Source organism: Ostrea edulis, chromosome 5 (genome assembly GCF_947568905.1).
Source record: "Ostrea edulis chromosome 5, xbOstEdul1.1, whole genome shotgun sequence".
NCBI classification, from domain to species: Eukaryota; Metazoa; Mollusca; class Bivalvia; order Ostreida; family Ostreidae; genus Ostrea; species Ostrea edulis.
In genome coordinates, this window is record NC_079168.1 from 15,087,456 (window position 1) to 15,111,589 (window position 24,134).

Consider the following 24,134-nt stretch of genomic DNA (forward strand, 5'->3'; position numbering starts at 1 on the left):
GGATCAGGTGCCTAGGAGGAGTAAGCATCCCCTGTTGACCGATCACACCCGCCGTGAGCCCCATATCCTGATCAGGTAAACGGAGTTATCCGCAGTCAAATCAGTGTGCCAAGAAGTGACACAATCACTTACCATTGATTTAGAGCGTATTGATAAATGGTCTAAGAAATGGCTTGTAGAATTCAATCCTGGCAAAACTTTCACTATTGGTTTCTCAAGGGAAAACTTTTTGTATCCTCATATAAACTTTGGAGAAAATGGGACACCAATTAAACAAGTCAAATCTCATATTTAGGTCTGGAATTTCAAAGTGATGCACTATGAACATTACATATACATTCAATTCATGATAAAGCTACTAAAAGATTAAGCATTCTTCGTATGCTTAAGCATAAGGTAAATCGTAAAACACTTCTCAAATTATATTTTTCGTTCATTAGACCTATTCTCGAATATGCTGATATTTTCTAGGACAACTGTTTTGAAAGAGACTCTAAACTATTAAAAGAATTTCAGGTTGAAGCAGCATGGGCAATCATAGGATTAAGATATAATTCCTCACGTACAAAACTTTACGATGAACTAGGGTGGGAACTCCAACAAACAAGGAGGAAAATCCATAAATTAGTACTATTTTCTAAAATTAATCATGGCTATTCACCTCAGTATCTTTATGATTTAATTGAACCCTTTCGCCTACCTACCCATTCCTACAACTTAAGAATGGCATTCAATTCAAAATTCCTCAAATTGGAACTACATCACATATCGAAAGTTTCTTTCTTTTCACTGTTAAACAATGAAATGGCCTATCAGATAACATTACAAATGCCTCTGGGATATCTTCTTTCAAAAGTCTTTTTTGTAAAGAAAAAAAAAAGAAGAAAAAAAAAAGGGAAATGAATGCTTCAATTTTGGAAACCGTTAATATATTATAATACATTGTCAACTAAGAAACAATGCAAGTAACTTGAAAGCATATTTATATCATCACAGTTTATCAGATACTCCAATATGTACAAATTGTATTAATTCAGTTGAAAATGCCTACCATTAAGTTTTTGTTTGTCAAAATTATACCTATTGCAGAAATGCATTACTGCAAGCCATACAGAATAATACAAATTGCTTTAATTAACACTGTTGTTATATGGTAGTCCTAATCATGGACAAAAAATTAATATAAAAATATTTGAAGCAGCATAAGCCTAAGTGAAAAAACTATTATTAAATTACTGTTATAATTACAGTTATCATCACATCAATTTTACAGGTATGATTATTATTACATGTATTGTTATCAAATGATGACACTCACCATCAGCATCCACTTCATTGATCATATCCTGAAGTTCTGCTTCTGTGGGATTCTGACCCAGTGACCTCATCACTGTCCCCAATTCTTTTGTTGTAATGGTTCCATCACCGTCTTTGTCAAAAAGGCTGAAAGCTTCTTTGAATTCTAAAACCAGGAAAAAATTCAAATTATTTACTTTTTTAAAAATTTGATGTAAATGATGATAAACGTCATTGTATATTTTTTCTAATGTAATGATAATGCTTTCACACACACACACACACACACACACACACACACACACACACACACACACATATATATATATATATATATATATATATATATATATATATACATGTGTATATATATATATATATATATATATATATATATATTCCACTATCATCTGTGTATGTTGTTTATATCTCTCAACTGATTCGATAAGCAGGAGCTTGTTCTGCGTATGAGCGTATGGTCAGTTTTTAAATCGCGACAGGCTACTGAAAAACAAGTTGATGTTTCAGCAGTCTCGGTTGAAGTAACGATTTAGTTTGCCTACACAACTTGGTATAGTATCAAATGTTTCATACCGATTGTTAGACCGTTCTCTGCCCACTGATTCTAACAACAGTTACTCCGTTTACCTGATCAAGGTATAGGGCTGACGGCGGGTGTGACCGGTCGACAGTGGATGATTACTCCTACTAGGTACCTGATCCCACCTCTGGTGTGTCCAGGGGTCTGTGTTTTCCCTACTCTCTCTTTTATATTGCTTAGGAGTTATGACATTGATCACTGTTAGTTATCTTCCCCTTTCCATGCATGTAGTAAATCAGTATCATATACCTACTTATTACATTGTAACTGTGTGATTTCAACGTTATAAGAAAATCATCTGATAAAACTGCTTACATTAAAGAGATGCAGAAACGTCTAACCGTTGTTAAGTGAAGACTTTGCATCTTTTTAACGAATATTAACAACAGCTGATTCTATGGATTGGATTATTTTCATAAAATGAAAGCCTACATTTTCCATTGTACCTGATTTTAACAGCATTTGTGAAGCATATATAATACCGTTATCTAAATTATGAAATGATCAATCGTAAACGTGATACCGACATCCGCCGAGTTGGTCAGAAAAGACCTTCTATAATAAAGATTGAAGGGTTTAAAGAAGCAATGTGTGGGTCTTTGAAAACTTTCTCTGTTTAACATGCAGTAATATGTACAAATAGAAAGCGATCATTAAGTTCATTGTAGACTCCTCCATAGAAATAACTTGTAGGAGGACAATTCATTACTCCATTGGATTCTATATACATGTATATTTCAGATAAAAATGAAGTAATGGTTCCTCTGTTGAACCTTTTTTTTCAAAATGTAAATCAACCTTCGCGAGTAATGTTCGAAAGTTAAACATGCTTTAGATATCCTCTAAATGTTAGATTTTATTATAGACGTACCCGCTATTTGTTCTTCTGTAAGTTGTTCAGCCTAGAAAAAAGTTTAAACTTTGTAGTATAAAGCAAACAAAAGGGTATATTGATAGCCATTCAAGGTTCACGAATACACATGAAAACAACTGTTAATTTATCTGTCATTGTTGGGTAGACATCAGTCTAACTTGTAAACGATGTTAAAAGTTCTAACATTAATGGACCAGTTTTGTTTATTATTAATTATTGATTAACTAAAAGTAATTAATTTACACATAAACTGATAAATCGTCGAAGTTCAGGTTTGAATGTGACTTCACTGAAAAATAAATGAGAGAATTTACATAACATTGCACTGAAAATCAGCTTACCATGATACGCGTCCTTCCTCTGCGAGTTCGATGTAAAATGGTGTTATCTGCTTTTTGTTGATAGAAACCTCGTGTCAAACAGGTCTATTCACGACATTCACTGGCAAAGGTGTGCCTCTTTATATTCAAATTTGACAGACTTCAGCGACCTGAATAATTTGATATGTACCCTGTGTCTGTGACGTAGTTTTTGTAATAACCTCGGTAGTGCATGAGTTGATGTGCACATTGTTCATAATCCTGGGTATTTACAGATATTGTTGACTGATTATCTATGCAAATCTATGGCGACATGCCGCAATGCGACATTTAAACATGAATATTTTTTAAAAAGTGATATAATCATTGATGCATATAGATTAGTCGGTATATCTTTATTGCAAAATTGCTCTATTCTCATATTCTATAAATTACCAAAGAAAATTTGGTGGTAAACATTCAAGATAATACGACTTGAATCAGATTATTTTGATTGTTGGAGCAATCACACTACAACCTGGGAGGTTTTCAATTTATCTCAACACTCAGCTTTCCAGAAGTCCAATACACACATAAGGTTATAGTCTGCGTGGATCTGGTTATCAAGGGTCTACCATACATGTCACCATTTGATATGCATTGGGTTTTTTTTATACTGTGCGCCATTGTGGACTTGTAGCACATTATAGCTTAATGGACAAGCAGAATTATGAAATGACATGGATTTCACCTCCCTGAACTTCAGATATACATGTATACTGTAGACTAAATGTTTAGAAACGAGATATACGGTCTTCCACTTTATCAGCTTTTATCCCTCTCATTCCGTGTTCTGTCATCTAACATGTTCTAATCACTTATTCACTTTGAATAAACGGTACTGATATCAGAGAAATTCGCAATTGCACCTTTTTAATTTTAGTCACATCATGTAGAGCATGGTTTTGTTGTTGCAATAATGGACCAGAATAATAATCTTTCTAAATGCACTGTGTACTAATACTTTGAATCGGGGGTTCAAAACACGCCGGAAGTACTATCTTGTCAAACTTAAAATAAACACAGATGTGGTGATTGATCACATTAAAGACAATCTACTCAACACGAGGTCACGTACAATACTATAAAATGTACTATATATATATATATATATATAGAGAGAGAGAGAGAGAGAGAGAGAGAGAGAGAGAGAGAGAGAGAGAGAGAGAGAGAGAATTTGCAGAAAAAGTCTATGGTATAGGTAATAAGTAGAAAAAATGTATCCAACGATGATTAAGTACACATGATCCACATTTATTTAATTACACTTAGCGCTTTTGCCGTGTAGTTTGGCTCTTCAGAGTGTAACAATTTTTACAAAAAGAGTACAATGTACTTCTTATGACATTGTAGTTAAGACGTCGTTATTGTGACTTGGACTACATGTAATTCATTGTCTTGTGTTATCAAATAGATGGGTATAAAATGCATGTACCGGTACTTAGATAAAAGAGAAGCATGGTTTTCCATTAGCCTGTCAACTTTGCTCCCAACCCCGCATTTTGTTTTTGTTATGATATGAAGAAAATAAATTATGATAATATATTCTGTTATCACAATATGATTTTTCCTAACAATATATGTTTGAAATGTTATAGGGGGGATAGAAAGATAGGATTTTGAGCAACATAGATAATCAGCACGAGCGCCCATAAATGCCGGGCAGGACAAATCAATTGTACATGTTAAAATCATATATGTTCAGCTCTTAATTGTATGTTACATATATGTAGATATCATAAGCATTGATGAAAGGTGATGCTAACGAACAGGGATCAATCTCATAAGTCCTATAATTAATACAAAATACTGGTAGAGAGTTGGGCAAACACGGACTCCTGAATTAATACCAGAGGTGGGACCAGGTGCCTAGCAGGAGTAAGCATCCCCTGTCGACCGGTTACACCCACCGTGAGCCCTATATCTTGATCAGGTAAACGGAGTTATCCGTAGTTAAAATCAATGTGCCAAGAACGGCCTAACAATCGGCATGAAACACGTCAGACAGCATTTGACCCAGTGATAGGTTGTATTGGCAAACTATATTGGTATAAACGACGAAAGAATTTGCGAAATGCTGATTTTAAACGAGACTGTTGAAACTACTGCACCATCAACTTGTTTGTCAGTAGCCTGCTTCGATTTAAAAACTGACCATATGCAGAACAAGCTCTTGCGTATCGAATCAGTTGAGAGATGTAAACACCATATGCAGGTGATAATGGAATATTGCTACATAGATATGGGACGTTGACGATGGAGAAGTTGAAATCATCCCGTTTTTCATAAAGTTGAGTGGTTAGTTTGCCAATAATATCTACTTTCAATAAAATATCTAAGTATGAAGCAGAAGTGGACGACTCTGTGGTGTCTTTTATTTCGGGTTCACAGGGATATATTGAATCGACATATGAATGAAAGTTATTATTGTTAATAGATAATACATCGTCGATATATCTAAATGTCGAATTGAAGGCCACAGTAAGAAATTTTTTTTCTTCTCACGTAGAAGTTTTTGAATAAATTCTGCTTCATAGGAATATAAAAACAGGTCAGCTAACAAAGAATCACCTTTCGTGTCCATGGGGATTCCAATAGACTGTTGGAAGACCTGATCACCAAGACCACGAAGATATTGTCTATGAGGAACTCCAGCATATTTTATTTTTTATTTCAACTTCAGAGTACATGTGCGTGGAATCAGAGTGGCATTTAACAAAGTAATTTTTTGGATCACTGATCACTAGATTTTGATTGATTGATTGATGTTTTCCGCCACACTCAACAATTTTGCAGTTATCTGGTGGCGCCCAGTTTTTATTGGTAGAAGCGAATTTTACATATCAAAGTACCTCATTCGGTGTCAACTTCTTACATGCTATCAAATTTGAGATGGATGCCTTTGATTGACTATTTTATTTTTCGAAAAACTATTCTTATTTTTAAAGTTTTACATCATATGACTTCAGAATATTTGCATGTTTTTAGATTTGTGAATGAGGTAAACACAAGGAATACAAGACAGAGCTCTACTACTTTTATAAGAAAAAGCACAATTATCACATCTTTTAAATCAGCCTATCTAAAACATTATTTTGATCCTCAATGATACTCGTGTGTTTATTGTCTCTTTTCATTAGTTCTTATCTGTATGCATACAAATTGTGATATTTCCATGCTTTTTGATATATGTGACCGGTCGACAGGGGATGATTACTCCTCCTAGGCACCTGATCCCACCTCTGGTGTGTCCAGGGGTCCGTGTTTGCCCAACTATCTATTTTGTATTGCTTGTAGGAGTTATGAGATTGATCACTGTTCTTCACCTTTCATGTTCTCGATATGTATATATGTTATAGACAGGACCACAATGTAAATTAGTTTATATATCACCTGGGAAGAGACCACCGACCTTCCGCAAGTAAACTGGGAACCTTTCTCACTTAACGGTGCGAGCGGGATTCGAACCCGCGCCGACAGAGGTGAGAGGCTGTGTGATATTGAGCGTGATGCTCTAACCACTCGGCTACGGAGGACTCTGATCACTAGATAGGAATATTTGCGTTTTCCATTTTTGTTGAAGAAGTAACTGTCTATGATGTCAAAAAGTCTAGTCTTTAATTGATCGTGAGGAATGGTCGTGTAAAGATTTGAAAAGTCATACGTTTTGATGTTATTAATTTGAGAAAAGTTTTGTAATTTCAATTTTACTATTTTAAAATTTCAATTTCACTATTTTAAAATCTACACTTATTTGACCTTTGACCTCGTAGACCTCTTTAAGGTCATGGAATACGCTGACAAAATTCTTAAGGAATTGTTCCCTGTCCAATTTTGAACAAACTTATGTCATATGCTTACCCCAAATCAAGGCACATATTGATGTAAATCGATTTAAAAGATAATGTCATTTAGTCTTTAAAACCTTTTAAAAGTACCTGTAGAGAAAGGGTTAAGGTAGTTAGCTCTTGAGCTTTTGAGCAAATATGCACAGGATGCTACAATTAATTATTCACTAGTTCAATACTGATTCCGTTGGCGGAAACATATTACACATCTATTACTAAACCCTATTCAGCTGAAAAAATTTGTGTCAATTCAAATTTTGAAAGGGTTTGGCAGATACTATATTTTATGACGGAAGGATTGATTAATGAAGAAGTTCTAAATCATCATGATTTTACAGTTTCTGTTTCATCCAATATATCTTCTATTTTTATACTCCCATATGTGCATTTCAGTTTTATAATTCATGATGCAAGTAGTTGAGACTTGGATCTCGTTCAAATGTTGTAATTTATTAATTTTTGTTGTTATATTTTTCCAAACAGAACACCGATTCTTAGAAACGTTAAAATTAATTTACTCGAAATTTTGTATAAAAATTCAGTATTTTCGCTATTAATTAAATAAAATTGATTTCTTACTCTCAAATTTGAGTTCCATCTCAAATTTTAAGACAAGACCTAGAAAAGTATGTGAAATTCTATAAATTGACATTACTCCTGATATGTAATTTTAAACTCTCAAATTTGATATCATTTATTTTTTCGCATATCAAATACAAAAACGTCATTATTTATTTCCATTGCTAGTATTATACATTTTTTTTAAAATCTGTATTAAAAGACATGATTATGTATCTATTTAGATATAATGATTTATTTGCGTTGCTTATGTTGTGTTGACACCAACAGACAAATCGAGTTTAATTGAATAAATCTTGAGTCAATTTTAAGTGCAAAAAGGTCATGTAAGAAGCATTGTGACCCCAGTTTTTCTTTTTAATTTCCCAACTCTCCTTTTATATAGAAATCAAAAATAAACTTCCCAAAAATTGACTTTACTCCAAATCTCAGGTGCGCACGTTTTTGCTCACAAACTTGAATGTCGTTTCGCTCAGTGCAGCTTCACGAAAAATGTCCATTTTAAGATACAAACAACGAAATAGTACTTTCTTTGACACTAAAAACCATGAATAACATTTTATCAAAATCTGTTGACAGATGTTTATTAAAAATTACTGATCCGGGTAAACATTTACTTGTGCACCTGACTCCATCATTTTTGTTTGTACGGAACATCGCTCGCTCGGTCTTTTCTTATTGGTTCCGGTACACTTGTACATTCTCTCGTTCACTTTTCCCCCATTACATCCGGTTTAACCTCGCTTCTGTATTTTCTGCGTGGACCTCAGGGTGCACACCATAAAATGCTCTCTTGTTGTTTTATCGGGTGATGAAGGTAACCATCAATGCAAAAAAAAAAAAAAAAATTCATAACCCGCGTAATCGTTTCTGCAATGATTGCTACCTTCATCATCCAATGAAAGAAGAAAGAAAGATATATCTTATTGTTTACATTTACGTTTTAATGCATTTTAACTATGTACACTAAATTATCTTATCATTGGCCTATTCATTACTTTAAACAGAGCAGCCAATACACCAATTGACCTTGACGACGCTCTATATATGGTAATGATAACACGGACAGGTGGTACTTAAACCGGATCGAATTAGTTTGCAACAACATTGTCAAGGATGGAAACAATGTAGAAGAAATATAAGAAGACACGATTCAGTGAATGCAAATATTGACTGTTGGTTTTGCGTCAGTATATGTTAATTGTTCGTTTTGTATTTACATCTTTTTCTTTCTATTTTACACTTTTGGCCGCCCATACTAATGTACCAATCTGGTTCTCCGTGGAAAATTCAAAATTTCCTAAGTCAACTTGCGATAACGTACGGACCATTCCTTCATATCTATGATGCAGTTGTCATAGTTTAGTTGTTTGGGTTGTTGTTTGTTTTATGTTCTGTCGAGAATGCTTCACTCATTGCGAAGTCACCGCTATGGGCGAAGTCTGACAAAGGTAGACCTAAGCTTACTGTTCAGGGTCGTAGCAGTGAGAGTTATTTAAAGCCTCCGTTTTTAAGGTCATATTCTTCACCTCTGGTATATCAAGGGGTTCGTGTTTGTGCAACCCTCTATTTTGTAATCCTAATTGGAGTTATGAGATTGATCACTGTTCCGTTGTCTTCAACTTTCATTCGTGACCCAAGATTCTCATTTCTAAATACCAAGTGTTTGGCGAAAGAGAAACCACAACCTATGTTTACGTCTCAGGTTTGATGCAGTCATGGCACGAGCTGCGATTGAACTCACGGCCTCCTGGTTACGAAGCGAACGCTCTAGCACTGTACTGCATCGACCATTATAAGTCCCCAGGACCCCAGACCCATATTCAGTATTTGAAATCTATTTCATTAAATATAATATGTTTGATCCTCACCTTCGTGTTTGAATCCAGTGGACGTAAATTTCAAAATCATGACAAATGATTCATTGTATGTTACATTTGGTGAATGGCACTTCTAAAAAACATTTTTTTATTATCAAGAATAACAGAACTCTGGTTTATAAAACATTTATTCTGTCAACAATCTTATGTAAAACAAAAACAAACCTACCCAAATGACATCAACTACAAATAACACGCACTTCAAACTATTGTTTAAAATGACATGGTTTCAAAATTATGTCAGCACTCGTTGCGTTTTGGATATCTTTGCAAGGTAGATTATACAAGAAAAAGAATATGCATGAATGAAAAATGAATTGATCTTAATAAAATGCCTCATTGCACGGACAGTAGAAGGCTTGGTATCTTCCATTATTTATTTGTCATCATTCTCACGAATTCTGAAAAAAAAAGATGATTTATCAGAAAAAGTTGGAAAAGATTAATATCTCGATAGATTGATCGAAGAGAGTGGGGGATATAATGAATTTAAAATTTGAGGATTTAATGATCTACTTTAGAATCAGAAAAAAGTGAAGAAAAGATTAATCAATATATTTCTTTCCCCCCCCCTCTCTCTCTCTCTCTCTCTCTCTCTCTCTCTCTCTATCTCTCTCTGTCGATCAATCGATCGATTGAGAGAGATAGAAATAGAACGAGAGGCTAAGAACTAACTAATAACAAACCTTCGTAGTTAACTTGTCCATCTCCGTCAATGTCAGCTTCTTTGATCATCTCGTCAACTTCTTCATCTGTTAATTTTTCACCCAAGTTTGTCATCACGTGACGTAACTCAGCAGCACTTATAAAACCATTTCCATCTTTATCAAAAACACGAAAAGCTTCCTTAAGTTCATCTTCTGAATCAGAGTCCTTCATTTTCCTGGCCATCATAGTTAGGAATTCCGGAAAATCAATGGTCCCGTTTCCTGTTTAACAATATTTGTTTGATTAGAACATACATAACCATGAGGACAATTATCAAGCAATGTAGTTGCATATTAATATTTGTAATAATAATGGAAAAGAAGTGTTACTGTTAGTATTAAACAAGAAGAACTACCCGGCAAGACGAAACATTCATCATTTCCACATCAATTATGTAAAAGATATAAGCCAAAAACTGTCCATTCTGTGAGAGAAAGAACTGATCGAGGCCCGTAGGGCAGGGATCAGTTTTTTCTCTCACAAAATGGACAGTTTGAGGCTTATATCCTACTTAAAACATTACATCTTTTGTTCTAAGAATGGACAGACTCAGGTAAACCCATTGACAATGATAATTATGAATAAAGCTATTTTGAATAGTCTGACAATATAACCAGTCTTGCATAGAATTCTGTTTCTTTTGTTCACTTATTGGACAGTGTCAGGTAAGTAGTCTTCTACTGCAGGCTTTATATTCACTCTTTCTATAGTACTGAGCCATATCAACATGTCTTCCTCTGATGGTGAGAGCATTTTCATTGCAAGATCAAAATTTAAGGATTTTAGTGAAAGTACTGCAAATATGTGTTATATTCTGGATATGGAGGGTGAGAATGTTATGGGGCCATATTTTGATCTGAAAAGCATTGTGTTTTCGAATATTTGGATGAGGAAATTATTAATGCCAGCCAAAAGAACCCAATACGCCTATCTCCTGAAATGAAATTATTCATGAAAGCGAAAATAATAATTCAGAATTAGGATATGTTAATAAAGAAAACATAAAAAAGTGTTGTGAAGAAATTTCGGAATGTGCCTCTGAATCCAACGAAATTCAAATACAGTATGGAAATATGTCTTTCAAATTTAAGTTTTGATGCCTAATAGTAATGGCCAATGGAATTTAAAAAATTGTGAATCTTACGAGTTGAAGCAAAGAATTCTACTAAAGGGAAATATCGTTTTTAAGTGTTTCAGTGATTTTTCCGATATCTGTGTTGATTCTTACTTGTAGGGAATTTAAAATTAAATTTGTATCTTTTTGACAAATGTATTGTTTTTTTCTTATTTTTAGCCTACCTGTAGACGTCTACATGTAATACGTTATTGGGTTTACCTGGCACTGTCCAATAAGTTGACAATTACTGTCCATTATTTTTAAGAACGGACAGTATCTGTCCATTCTTAAAAATAATGGACAGCAATTGTCAACTTAATGGACACCTACAGGTAACCTTTTCACTATAAATGGACTTTCTTCTATATGCAAGGTGAAGATAACGAACAGTGATCAATCTCATAACTCCTATAAGCAATACAAAATAGATAGTTGCGCAAACACGGACCCCTGGACACACTAGAGGTGGGATCAGGTGCCTAAGAGGAGTAAGCATTCCCTAAAAAGACAAAGGATTGTGTAACAAAAATGTTTTAATTTTAAAGGGATAACAATGATACCTGCAAATTGGAAGAAGCTAATATAATTTTTATTATAAAGATGAAACAATGGTCTAAACAAACTTAATAGAACTATTGATTAACAATTACAATCTGCGAAGATTCAGTCACATGACGAGCTAAGGTACGGACGTACTTTTTGTCCTCCGTCAATTTGACCATTTATTTGAGAAATTACAGCAAATTTTCCACTTTCTGATTGTGTATAAACGAGTAGTATTTTTGACTCTGGATATACAGTTTTACAATTTGTTCTTGTCTTTAATGGATTGCTTTCTATGTGTTTCTATGTGTTTACATCTATACAAAATAGGGATCGATGTACGCTATCTACTTATGGTACTTGTATGTCGATATCTCGCCTTGATAATGGGATTCATGGAGTTAACACAAACTCATAAATCAGTCTATATGCGGAACAGAGACATCCAAACAACAAAAGGTAACTACTGCACTGATTTTGACAATGCAGAAAAAGCAAGCGCCAGTCTCCGTTGTGATGTGTGTACAGAGATAGAGATATGTGGAGGGTTTACATAAAGTCTCCGGATAGTAGGTCGAAATTAGTTACTGAAGGGTTCTCACTTGGAAGCATAGCAATGCATATATACGATACGAAACCATTCTCTGCAGACTACAAAATCTTCTTATGAGAAAGATGTTCGAGTTCTGATAAAAGGAATACGCAACTTCCGAGATATCAGCTCTTCTGTGATAGAGGTGGGTTTAGTGTTCTGTTGAACACTTGAGTGGGTACAAGATGTATATATATACTACAGACTAGCTATATGTAAATACGGATAAAAGTAATGAAAGTGTAAATTTTGTTTATATCAGCTGTTGGTATACATTAAACTGACCATATCAAGAATAATATTTGAATGAATTAGGCTATTAGATTAAATATGAAATTATTTTTATATCCTCTTCTGCACAGGTGATATTCTAATCAAAGAAAAATGGTGATTATCGATTTTTGTTTGAGCTGTTTTATTATTAAATACAACTAAACTTACTAATATTGTGTGCCCCTGCAGTTTGGGTAGTTGCATGATGTCTGATAATCGGCCTTTAGACAATATATGAAGGCAGCGATAAGCATTTGTACCCACCGCGTGTGGACGATAGTATGTTTTGTGTCTCACTGTGCGTAAGAGTTCCACAAAGGGGAAGAACTATTGGGTAACTCGGAAATTGCGTATTCCTCTATCGGTTGAAGACTCGTCTATCAGAAAGATGCTCGAATGTTTACGTGCAAAATTAACGAGAAATCAAATACTAAAACTTCAGAATCCTAAAATCACAGAATGACTGAAATATTGAATACGAAATTGGTTTGTGTATATGTCGGCCTCAGAAAATGGAAAATTCCTTCCACGCTCTGCATCATGTGCAGGTTTTCGCCGCATCATTACTTGCAAAAGCCAACCCTTACGGTAACGGCAGATGACCATTATAAAAATACCTGCAAATTTGAGCAGTACTGAAAGATGTGTAAGCAACCAGGCCACCTTACTGGATCAGATAAATGCAGATCATTTGTCGCTCATCAGGAAGACATAGGGTGCTTCGAATACTCTAGAAAAGATGATCCTCTGTCAGATTTTCCCTACTGAGTTCAAGATTTTCAGGCAAACGTATCTCTCATCCGAGCATGCTTTCTACCAAACCAGGTCCGTACATTCTGGTGACCTTAACTGAGCAGAGGTTGTACGTAAAGCTAAGACCGCCTTAGATGCCAAGCATGTAGGAGGTCAGGTCATGAAATCTGATGCATACGTAATGAAGGAAGTACTAGAAGCCAAATTACTACATTGTTCTCAATTCAGAAACGCTTCTTTATAAAAATCAGAAAAGCAAATATTCTTGTGGAATCAACGTGGGATACATACTGGGATAGCGGACTGAACGAGACCGGAACATCCCATACTGTAATGCAACATTGGACGGGTCAAAATAGGCTTGGGTGAATCCTTGACGGTATTGAGACAATTCAGCATCCATCAATTCCACAAGCTCAACATGGAACAAGCTTGGGGAAAACGCAGTTAAGTTTTCCCCAAACTCTATTCAGTCTTGAATAAGTTAAATATTGTTTCAGACAACTGCAGGAGTTTGAATGATGGAGACTGCTGAAAAAGTGTAAAGTTTGATACCAGTATTTACGATAGTTGTTTTGAAATTATATTTATACTCATTATATTGGGGGAAGTGCGCTACATTATGATGCAAGGTGGAAAGGTGTATCTATATATTGCTATTCTGATTCAAGAGACTGTAGAGGTGCAAAGGATCTGAAATTCAAAATACTAAATGTACATGAATCAAATGAAGGTACAAAACTACTGGTGATTATATATGATGAAAAAATCATTACACTAGTTAATTTACATACTCCAAACGAAATCAATTATAGATGTATTTTTTTTAAAACGTATTGAAAACTGGATTAGTAGGTATATAGACATTTTTAAAAATATTTTGATATGTGGTGCCCAGCAGAAAATTAAGCAGATAATATAAACGCATTCTTACTTCAAAACAATTACTGAACAAGCTTGATTTACATGAGATATGGAAAATTATGAAGAGCGACAAAGAGGGGATATGCATGGCGTAACGGAGTAAATACTCTAACAAGTAGAATAGACTATGTTTTATTATCAAATTCCTTTTGTTAACAATGTGAAAATGTAAGACTTCAAAACATCCCTGCTTCACACTGAAACGGTACAAGAATGTTGGATCATAAGTGTTTGTTTTTCTCTTTGATTTGTAAATCAAAGCCTTAGAGGTCCAGCATACTTGAAATTTAACACATCTTTAATTAAAAATGAAACTTTGACAAGCGAAATTAACACATTCCTAAAAAAAAAAAAAAAAAAAAAACTTGTTATGTTTAATAGAGAAAAACCGCTAGATTCATTGGAAATTATGGAAAGGAATATAGAAACAAAATATATAAATTGTTCGAAAATGTGTCTAAAATCATCCCCTGTACAAAACCAAAATCAATTATATTCAAGGAGAATTAAGTAAAATAGAAGAGTTTCCATATGAACAACTGGATATGAATAGAAAACGAAAATAAGAAAATGAATTAATATAATTAATAAACAAAAAGACAAAAGGAGCACAAATAACGGCCTTTTAAAAGGATTTTTAAGGGCTTTTTAGACAAAAAATTAGGGCTTTTTTTTTTAGGATTCTAAAGCTCAAATAAGGAAAATAAAGGCTGTTGTAGAAAAATAAGGGCCTGCATGAAAGTCTGCCAGTTGAATATATGCACAGATTGTTTGCATAGAAATATGAATGATACTCGCTTTCAGTTTATGCCTTCTCTTTCTCTGTACGTATGGCATTATGTTGGTTCAATAATGACTTTAATTTTAACTTTAAGTGTTGAAGGCTTTAATTCACATTTTTTCCCAAATGCTAAAACAAAATGTATTCAAGGTGGAGGAACAATTGTTTTAACTAGGAAGTTATCTTCTAAATATGTAACGGTACGTGGCAATCTAGTTTTGTTCAATGGTATGGTTAAAAATTGGTAGAGATGCAGGAAACTCTTATAAGAATTTATACTGTTCTTTCGAGTATTTTCCATCGACAAATTCTTATATTTATAGACAATATGATTATGATTTATGCTATGAATTTGAATTATTTGTCTAAGGGAAAAGTGATATAGCATTTGGTGATTTCAACAAACTACAGTAAAACACGAAGTGATAATGATTTTGTTAAGAATTTTTATGCATACGACTCCTGAAATATGGGAAATACATTAAAAGGCTGCAACTTCATTTTTGTAAAAATAGTCGTCATTTGTTCATAGTCAATTTGCCTTATTTTTTATATATGATACAGCAAAAACTAGCTGCGGTGACCTTTCTCAGCGTTTTAAGACATAAAAATAGTCATACTGTTAAAAAAATACATCCAGTGTTGTTGTATACGCTGAATTGGAATTTCTTGCATTGAAATATAAAAGAATATATAATATTGTTAAATATTGGTACAAGCTTTTAAATACTGATAATTGCATAAATCACTCATGCTATGTATTTTTAATGAATAGAGATATTAATATGAATGATTGTAATTGGGTATATTATATAATCTTGGTTTTCATGATTATAAATAAGACAAAATTTAAATGAAAATGACTTGTAGGGGTTGTGAGATTGATCACTGTTCGTTATCTTCGCCTTTCATAATTAAACAACGAATGATTGCCAAGTTCAGCAATATGCTATGGAACAAATATCACTCTCTGTTTTATATAAGCATTTGATATATGAATTTAGTCTGCAAAATTATTTAAGAAAAACTTTTTTTTGTATTTACTAAAAATGTATATTAAGATTACGTCTTTCGTCTCATTGTTTAGCTATAAAAGCTGGGAGATTTAGTAATGTTTAGAAATTAATAGAAAATGTTTACTTTGTGAGAATTTAATAGAGGATGAATTCCATTTCATTTTACAATGTCATTTTTACTCAAGTTTAAGGTAAAGATTTATCAGGCCATACTTTTGAGTGAATAACATTTTGTGTTTAGATTAGTTCAGTTGTTTACTGTTAATAGCTTCAAAGGCATGTTCATATATAACCTTAGAAAATATACACACCTAGCATTCAAAGTCTGAGAAGAAAATATGTAATTGTATTCTTCGTCATATGTTTACTTTATTTACTGTTATTATCACATTATTCAAGTTTTTATTTTTGTCATTCGATGTTACCACAATATAGAGAAGTATTAAACAAGTACTCAAAAACAATATTCACACATGCACAAGTAATTCATATAAATATTAAGTTATCATCACATTATTATTACAGTTATCACATTATTATTACAGGGATGATTATTATTACATATATTATTATGATAATAATTACAGTTATCATCACATCAATTTTACAGGTATGATTATTATTACATGTATTGTTATCAAATGATGACACTCACCATCAGCATCCACTTCATTGATCATATCCTGAAGTTCTGCTTCTGTGGGATTCTGACCCAGTGACCTCATCACTGTCCCCAATTCCTTTGTTGTAATGGTTCCATCACCGTCTTTATCAAACAGGCTGAAAGCCTCTTTGAATTCTAAAATTAGGAAAAACTTTACAATATTCACTTTTTAAAACTTTGAAGCAAGATGATGATGAATGTCATATTTTTTCTAATGTAATAATTATGCTTTCTTCGGTATTAGATTTCATTTACAATTCATATACAATGTATGTATAATGACTTTTATTAGATGTTTTATGCGTGTTCTGAATCATCTACCTACTTACAAAAGGTAGCTATGTGGTTTCAACAAGACTGTTGTGTTACATGAAGACTGCATCTTTTTTAAAAACATGTACAGCTGATTCTATTAATTGGATTGTTCTCATAAAATGAAAACACACATTTTACCTACAGTGTAGTACCTGATTTTAACAGCATGTATGAAGTGCCATGTAGATAAAGTATGCTCATCAACTGTTATTGACTGTTCTTTGAATTATGAAATGATAAAATGTCAACGTGATTCCGACATCCGCCGGAAAGATATTCTACAATGATGGGTGAAGGATTTAACAGAAGTGATGCTTGGGTCATTGAAACATACAGTAGTGTGTCGAAACAGAGAGACATCGTCTAGTTCATTGTAGACTACCTCCATAAAAATAACTTGTAGGAGGCCAGTTCATTACTCCATTGGATTGTACATACTTGTATATTTCAGGATAAAACTCAATACATGCTTCCTCTGTTAAACATGTTTCAAAATGTAAGTCAACCATCGCAAGTAATGTTTGAATGTTGAACATGTTTCAAATATCCCCTAAATGTTAGATTTTATTATAGACGTACCCGCTATTTGTTCTTCTGTCAGTTGATCCGCCTAGAAAAAAGTTTAAACTTTGTAATATGAGGCAAACAAAAGGGTGTATTGATAGCCATTCAAGGTTCACAACTTCACATGAAAACAACTGTTTTATCTGTGTGTCATTGTTGAGTAGACAGTCTTTAAGTTTGGCTAACTTGGAACGATGTTAAAACTTTCGACATTAATGGACCAGTTTGGTACAACATTTATTAGTTAACTAAAATTACTCATTTCAAGATAAATTTATAAATCGTCGATCTTCGGGTTTGAATGTGACTTCACTGTAAAGTAATTATGACAGAATTTATGTAAATCACATTAATTTAGACAATGCGTTTTCTTAATCTCCATCTACATTGTGTAACTAAATACATGTGACTTAAACCCATATATTACAGCTAAATCAATTACATAAAATTGCACTGAAAACCAGCTTACCATGATACGCGTCCTTCCTTTATGAGTTTTATGTAAAGTGCTGTGATCTAGTGATTATGAACTGAAACCTCGTGTCAAACAGGTCTATTCACGACATTCACTGGCAAATATGTGCCTCTTTTTATAAACTTTGGCAGAATTCAGCGACCTAAAAATGCACCCTGTGTCTGTGACGTGTTTTGGAGTAACCTCAGTAGTGTATGAGTAGATGTTACGTAGGACCTTGTTCATAATCCCGAGTATTTACAGATATTGTTGACCGATTATCTATGCAAATCTATGGCGACATGCCGCAATGCGACATTTAAACATGGATATTTCTAAAAAGTGATATAGTCTTTGATGCGTATAGGTCAGTCGATACGTGTAAATGTTTATTTCAAAATTGCTCTATTCTTATATTCTATAGATTACCAAAGCCAATTTGGCGGTAAAGTTCAAGATAATTCCCGTACGTGGTATTTGAATCAGAATATTTTAATTGGTGGAGCAATCGCATTACAACCTGGGAGGACTTCAAGTTATCCAAATACTCAGCTTTCCTGAAATCCAATACACACACATAAGGTTATAGTCTGGGTGGATCTGGGTAATCATGGGTCTACCATACATGTCATCCTTTCGGGGCTAACATGGGCTTGTAACCCATTATACATGTAGCTTAATGGACAAGCAGACTGACGGCATGACATTTAATCCACCAATCCCCTGCATATCAGATATATACCGTCAACTAAATGTTTACGGTCATTGAAATCTACCCTTCTACTTAATCGGTTTTCATCCCTCTCATTCCGTGTTCTGTCATTTGATATGTTCTAATCAATTATTCACTTTAAATTATTGATATCCTGTGATTAAAAAAAGTATTTTTATTTTCATGTATTTCGCAATTAAACCTTTGTAATTTTAATTACATTGTGTAGCGCATGGTATTGTTGTGGTAAGAAACCTTTATAGGCGAGAATAATACTCATGCTAAATGTGCTTTAAATCTGGAGGTTCGAGACACACCGGAATTACTTTCTTGTTAAACTTAAAGTAAACACAGCTATGGTGATTTGTCGCATTGCGGGACAATTTGCCCTGTGTCCTTATTCAACATGGGGTCACGTACGATACTACAAAAAATTCAAATAATGGTATACATGTGGGGGATTGTTTGATATACTTTTCATTTGTTTTTTTGTTTTTGTTTTTTTTGCATTTACAAGTCATATGTTACGTACATGTACTAATATTTCTACAAAGAGTGAGACCTCTTTCTAGCGTGACATACGACGCAGCGAGTGAACCTGCAATACATGTAACTATGACTAAAATATTGAATTCTTTTCATATGAAACAGTCCAAACTGATTATTCAAAATATACTTTGTATGTAAAAAAAAAAAAAAAAAAAAAAAAAAAAAAAAAAATTAAAAGAAAGATAAGAAGCGCTATGCCTAGGCACCGTGCAATCAATGCTTTTTTCGATTTTCATTCTTCTGAAACCCAGCTGTTACTTTTAGAATTGCATAATGAATTGTAGCCTAGATTTCATATCTTATCAAATAATTCGTATGTGTTGTTTGCTCATTTCATGACTAAAACTTTAATCAATAGTTTTCTGCGGTGAAACTTTTCATAGAATATAAATCGTTCAACAATTGCGAGGTATTCCTACACAGTTTCCATCACCTTTCCATATAAATGTTTTTAAAACCAAATTCCAAATACACGTATACCAAAACCAAGATTAATGTAGTTATGAGCAGGTTTTATTCAACATATAGAATAACAGTTTCATATCACATATGCAATAAAAAAAAATAAGATCATAAAAATTAAAAAAGTTGAGTGGTAAAATGTCATTATATGAGCTGGTTGTGGAAGGGTGTGATACAAATCACACTGTACATAATGCTGTCTCGGGATTTGATTGGTCTTCAGACACTAGGATGTAGACACTCCGATCGAACGCTCCATTGTGAAGATTTACTTAGTGTATGGGATTCTTTCATCTTACTTGTTTGTCATCATTCTTACGAACTCTGGAAAAAAAATAGTTTATGAAATAAAAATATTCATCAATATACACATGAATATACACAAAAAACTTTCAAAACTTGCACTGCGTACAAATCCAATACAAAGTTGTATGTACTTTGTTTCAACAAAATATTGACTGTGTACCTTCGTAGTTAACTTGTCCATCACCGTCCAAATCTGCTTCTCTGATCATCTCGTCAACTTCCTCATCAGTTAATTTTTCACCTAAGTTTGTCATCACGTGACGTAACTCTGCTGCACTGATGAAGCCATTTCCATCTTTGTCAAATACCCGGAAAGCTTCTCGAAGTTCCTCCTCAGAATCAGAGTCCTTCATTTTCTTGGCCATCATAGTGAGAAACTCTGGGAAATCAATGGTTCCATTTCCTTTGCAAATAAATAAATAAATAAATATATATAATGAATGACATCCTCGTGCCTATACGAACTCTTCCTGGAGTCAAAATGTGTACATTATAGTTAATTATCATTTGTAAATTTGACTTCATATAAAGTCCAAATGTCACAATATCATCAAATTATAAAACAAATTTTGGCCTACTGACATAAGTGCAGTAATGGAGGACAAAGCAAATGTAGAAAGCGGGCTATTCTTCACGTTAAAAGCTTTTCATCAGCATCCACAAACATATACCGTCAGCATGTACTATCGCTTACTGTCAACATTCACTCAAGGTTACGGTCAATATCCACTAAACCTTACCGTCAGCATCCACTAAACCTTACCGTCAGCATCCACTAAACCTTACCGTCAGCATCCACTAAAAATTACCGTCAGCATCCACTAAAAATTACCGTCAGCATCCACTAAAACTTAACGTCAGCATCCACTAAAAATTACCGTCAGCATCCACTAAAAATTACCGTCAGCATCCACTAAAACTTAACGTCAGCATCCACTAAAAATTACCGTCAGCATCCACTATCGCTTACTGTCAACATACACTACCACTTACCCTCAGCATCCACTTAAGCTTACCAACATAAACTATCGCTTACCGTCCACTAAAGCTTACCGTCAACATAAACTATCGCTTACCGTCCACTAAAGCTTACCGTCAACATAAAATATCGCTTATCCTCACCATCCACTAAAGCTTACCGTCAACATAAAATATCGCTTATCCTCACCATCCACTAAAGCTTACCGTCAACATAAACTATCGCTTACCGTCCACTAAAGCTTACCGTCAACATAAACTATCGCTTATCCTCAGCGTCCACTAAAGCTTACCGTCAACATAAACTATTGCTTATCCTCAGCATCTGCTAAAGTTTACCGTCAACATAAACTATCGCTTATCCTCAGTATCCACTAAAGCTTACCGTCAACATAAACTATCGCTTATCCTCAGTATCCACTAAAGCTTACCGTCAACATAAACTATCGCTTATCCTCAGTATCCACTGAAGCTTGGTATTATTATTACATGTATTTTATCAAATGATGACACTCACCATCAGCATCCACTTCATTGATCATATCCTGAAGTTCTGCTTCTGTGGGATTCTGACCCAGTGACCTCATCACTGTCCCCAATTCTTTTGTTGTAATGGTTCCATCACCGTCTTTATCAAAAAGACTGAAAGCCTCTTTGAACTCTGAAGTACATTTAAAGAAATCAGATAAATGCATGTGTTCTAATACATATTATAATGTGCATCCATATTTTAGAAACCTATTTCATTTACACATGTTTCAGTTTGAAAAAGAAAGAAACTTACCAGCAATCTGTTCTTCTGTGAGTTGATCGGCCTACAAAAAAATGTGAATATGATCAAAATGGAAGCAAAACCGCCTAGATTGTTTACCTTAATAATTTCTAAAGTTTTACTGAAACTTACAGTTCTACTAGTATATTCCATCATTGTGATATATAAGTCATGTTAATTCCTGATGAATCCTGTTTGTGAACATCCTGTTAGTAATCGAGTACTTATTTCATCTTATGTATATTTCCCCACAAGTATCCGTAATTGGTCTCCATACCAAGTTTTTGTTTTACTAGAGTATATAAAGTTAAGAATTCACTACCCTTTGGAAATGTCTAACATTACAGTATATTCGAAAAATTAATTTTGATAGACAAAAATTCCGTCTTTTGCTATGATAGTTCATAGCTACGTGTTATCAATTGCAAAATACTTCAGATCATATTGAATGAACAGGACAACTACCTAGATAATTTTAGTCCCCGACCGGTTTGTGTAAAATCGAAAGGGACTTAAGGTGTCTTCTCCGTCTGTCTGTCAGTCAGTCCCATTGGTTTTCCAGACTTTTTCCCCGTTATGCTCGCGAGGATTTATTTGAAGCTTACAGTGTAGTTTCAGAGTGGCAAACTACAGATTAAGTTTGAATTTCGTAACGTTTGATGGACAGGTGTGAAAGATATTAATTTTGTATGTTACATTTTTATATTCATCGGGATCGGAATCATGTTCCAATGGAAAGACTGTAAAAGTAGGACATCTACATAAAGGCAGTCGACGAAACTCAGCCACGGGTTGTACAAATGAATCACTTAATTAATTTAGCATTTTAAGTTCATTAATCGCAAAAGGAACATATCAATGAAAATATATACTAAATATGTTATTCACGCGAGTGGGTTTTTTTCTGTAGTCGGTGAGCGAAGACCGATCAATCGGCAGTACTCGATTTACCGCATTCCTGCAATCCGACTAAAATCATAAATTCGAAATCGAAAGTATTCAAAATCTGCCTCCGAGCAGTTGATAGTAAGTAGTACTACGAACAGGGTTCAGAAGTCCTTGATAAGTCCATGTAATTAAAATGCAGATATGAATGTTACATCGGTTTGTTGTTTTGTGTTCCATATGCGTATTTTTGTTCGAAAAACGATGAACCAGATTTGATGCCTTTTGAACTGCATCGAAACTATGCAAACGAAATGTTGCATGATGACGGAGTACCGACATTTCTGGGTTGTTTTTAGGATTATAGTTATCAAACCAAAGTTAACTACGTAACATTTAGGATATATGCTACAAGTTTATGAATTGAATTTAAAAATCATGGATTATTTCATTCCAGATAAAAACTACATGTGTAAACTGTACGAACAACGAAACATCAAACTAATTAAATTCGATACTGGTAAACATGGTGAATTGGTACCAATGTCTTACGTCACAGTTTAAGATCAATTGAACAACATCAAATGTACATTTTCTCGAATATAACATCCGTCGATTAATGGGGACGTCTGTAAGGTACATGTATTGATTATGCAATACTCTCAGAATGTTTGTTTATTAAGAAAATTAATGCTACATTTCTTTTTCTGGTAAGGTTTCTTTTTAAGGTATTCAATGTATAATTACCATATTTCATATCTAATAAATGGATGGTGGAATATTTGTAATCATGATATCATTTTGAAGGGTTCATCAAATAAAAATAATCCACCATAGGAATTTTCAAAATTGTGTTTACTGCTTGTTTTATTTCACCTACAATTTAACATTGAAGTATATGGGAAAAGCATGTTTTATTACAATATTTTAAAAACAAATTATATTTTCACAATAATTTCTTGGTAGAAAGTTACATACACTTTCTTTTTATGAAAATATGAAATAAAATTAATAATTGACCTCACACATTTTTAGAAAATCAGATTTTTTTTTATTTTTACAAAGGGCAGACAACTCTTCCAAAAAGTCTTAAGTGCAGAAACGTCAGCTTCTAATCATTTTACCAGCCATGTGAATTTCATCTGCTTCACTTTCATCATTATTTAACAATACATTTTTATGTTGATCTAAATCCTTCAAAATTGTTCATTATCCTTTCATTATACATGGAATACCTTAACATTCAAATATGCTTCTCCCATGACATTACAACGTTACTACCTGTAAACCTTCACCTGTGATGGGGAAAGGACATCAACAATACAAGTA

At 33.7% G+C, this 24,134-nt stretch overlaps 2 protein-coding genes across 2 annotated transcripts in view; both read right to left on the minus strand.

Moving 5' to 3' along the window:
• LOC125649685 (uncharacterized) overlaps positions 1 to 18,340 on the minus strand; it is a 64,905-nt gene extending 46,565 nt beyond the window's left edge. The window contains exons 1-5 of the mRNA XM_056166782.1: positions 18,157 to 18,340; positions 17,703 to 17,733; positions 16,800 to 16,943; positions 10,124 to 10,366; positions 1,319 to 1,462 (exon numbers count right to left, since the gene is read on the minus strand). Of these exons, the coding sequence (XP_056022757.1) occupies positions 1,319 to 1,462; positions 10,124 to 10,366; positions 16,800 to 16,943; positions 17,703 to 17,733; positions 18,157 to 18,159 (565 nt within the window). The 5' untranslated portion in view covers positions 18,160 to 18,340. The remainder of the gene's footprint in view (positions 1 to 1,318; positions 1,463 to 10,123; positions 10,367 to 16,799; positions 16,944 to 17,702; positions 17,734 to 18,156) is intronic.
• Positions 18,341 to 19,897: 1,557 nt separating this feature from the next.
• Positions 19,898 to 24,134, minus strand: part of LOC125649684 (calmodulin-like) — a 4,439-nt gene continuing 202 nt past the window's right edge. Inside the window, exons 2-5 of the mRNA XM_048877394.2 lie at positions 21,933 to 21,963; positions 21,666 to 21,809; positions 20,331 to 20,573; positions 19,898 to 20,188 (exon numbers count right to left, since the gene is read on the minus strand). Coding sequence (XP_048733351.1) covers positions 20,160 to 20,188; positions 20,331 to 20,573; positions 21,666 to 21,809; positions 21,933 to 21,963 — 447 coding nt within the window. The 3' untranslated portion in view covers positions 19,898 to 20,159. The remainder of the gene's footprint in view (positions 20,189 to 20,330; positions 20,574 to 21,665; positions 21,810 to 21,932; positions 21,964 to 24,134) is intronic.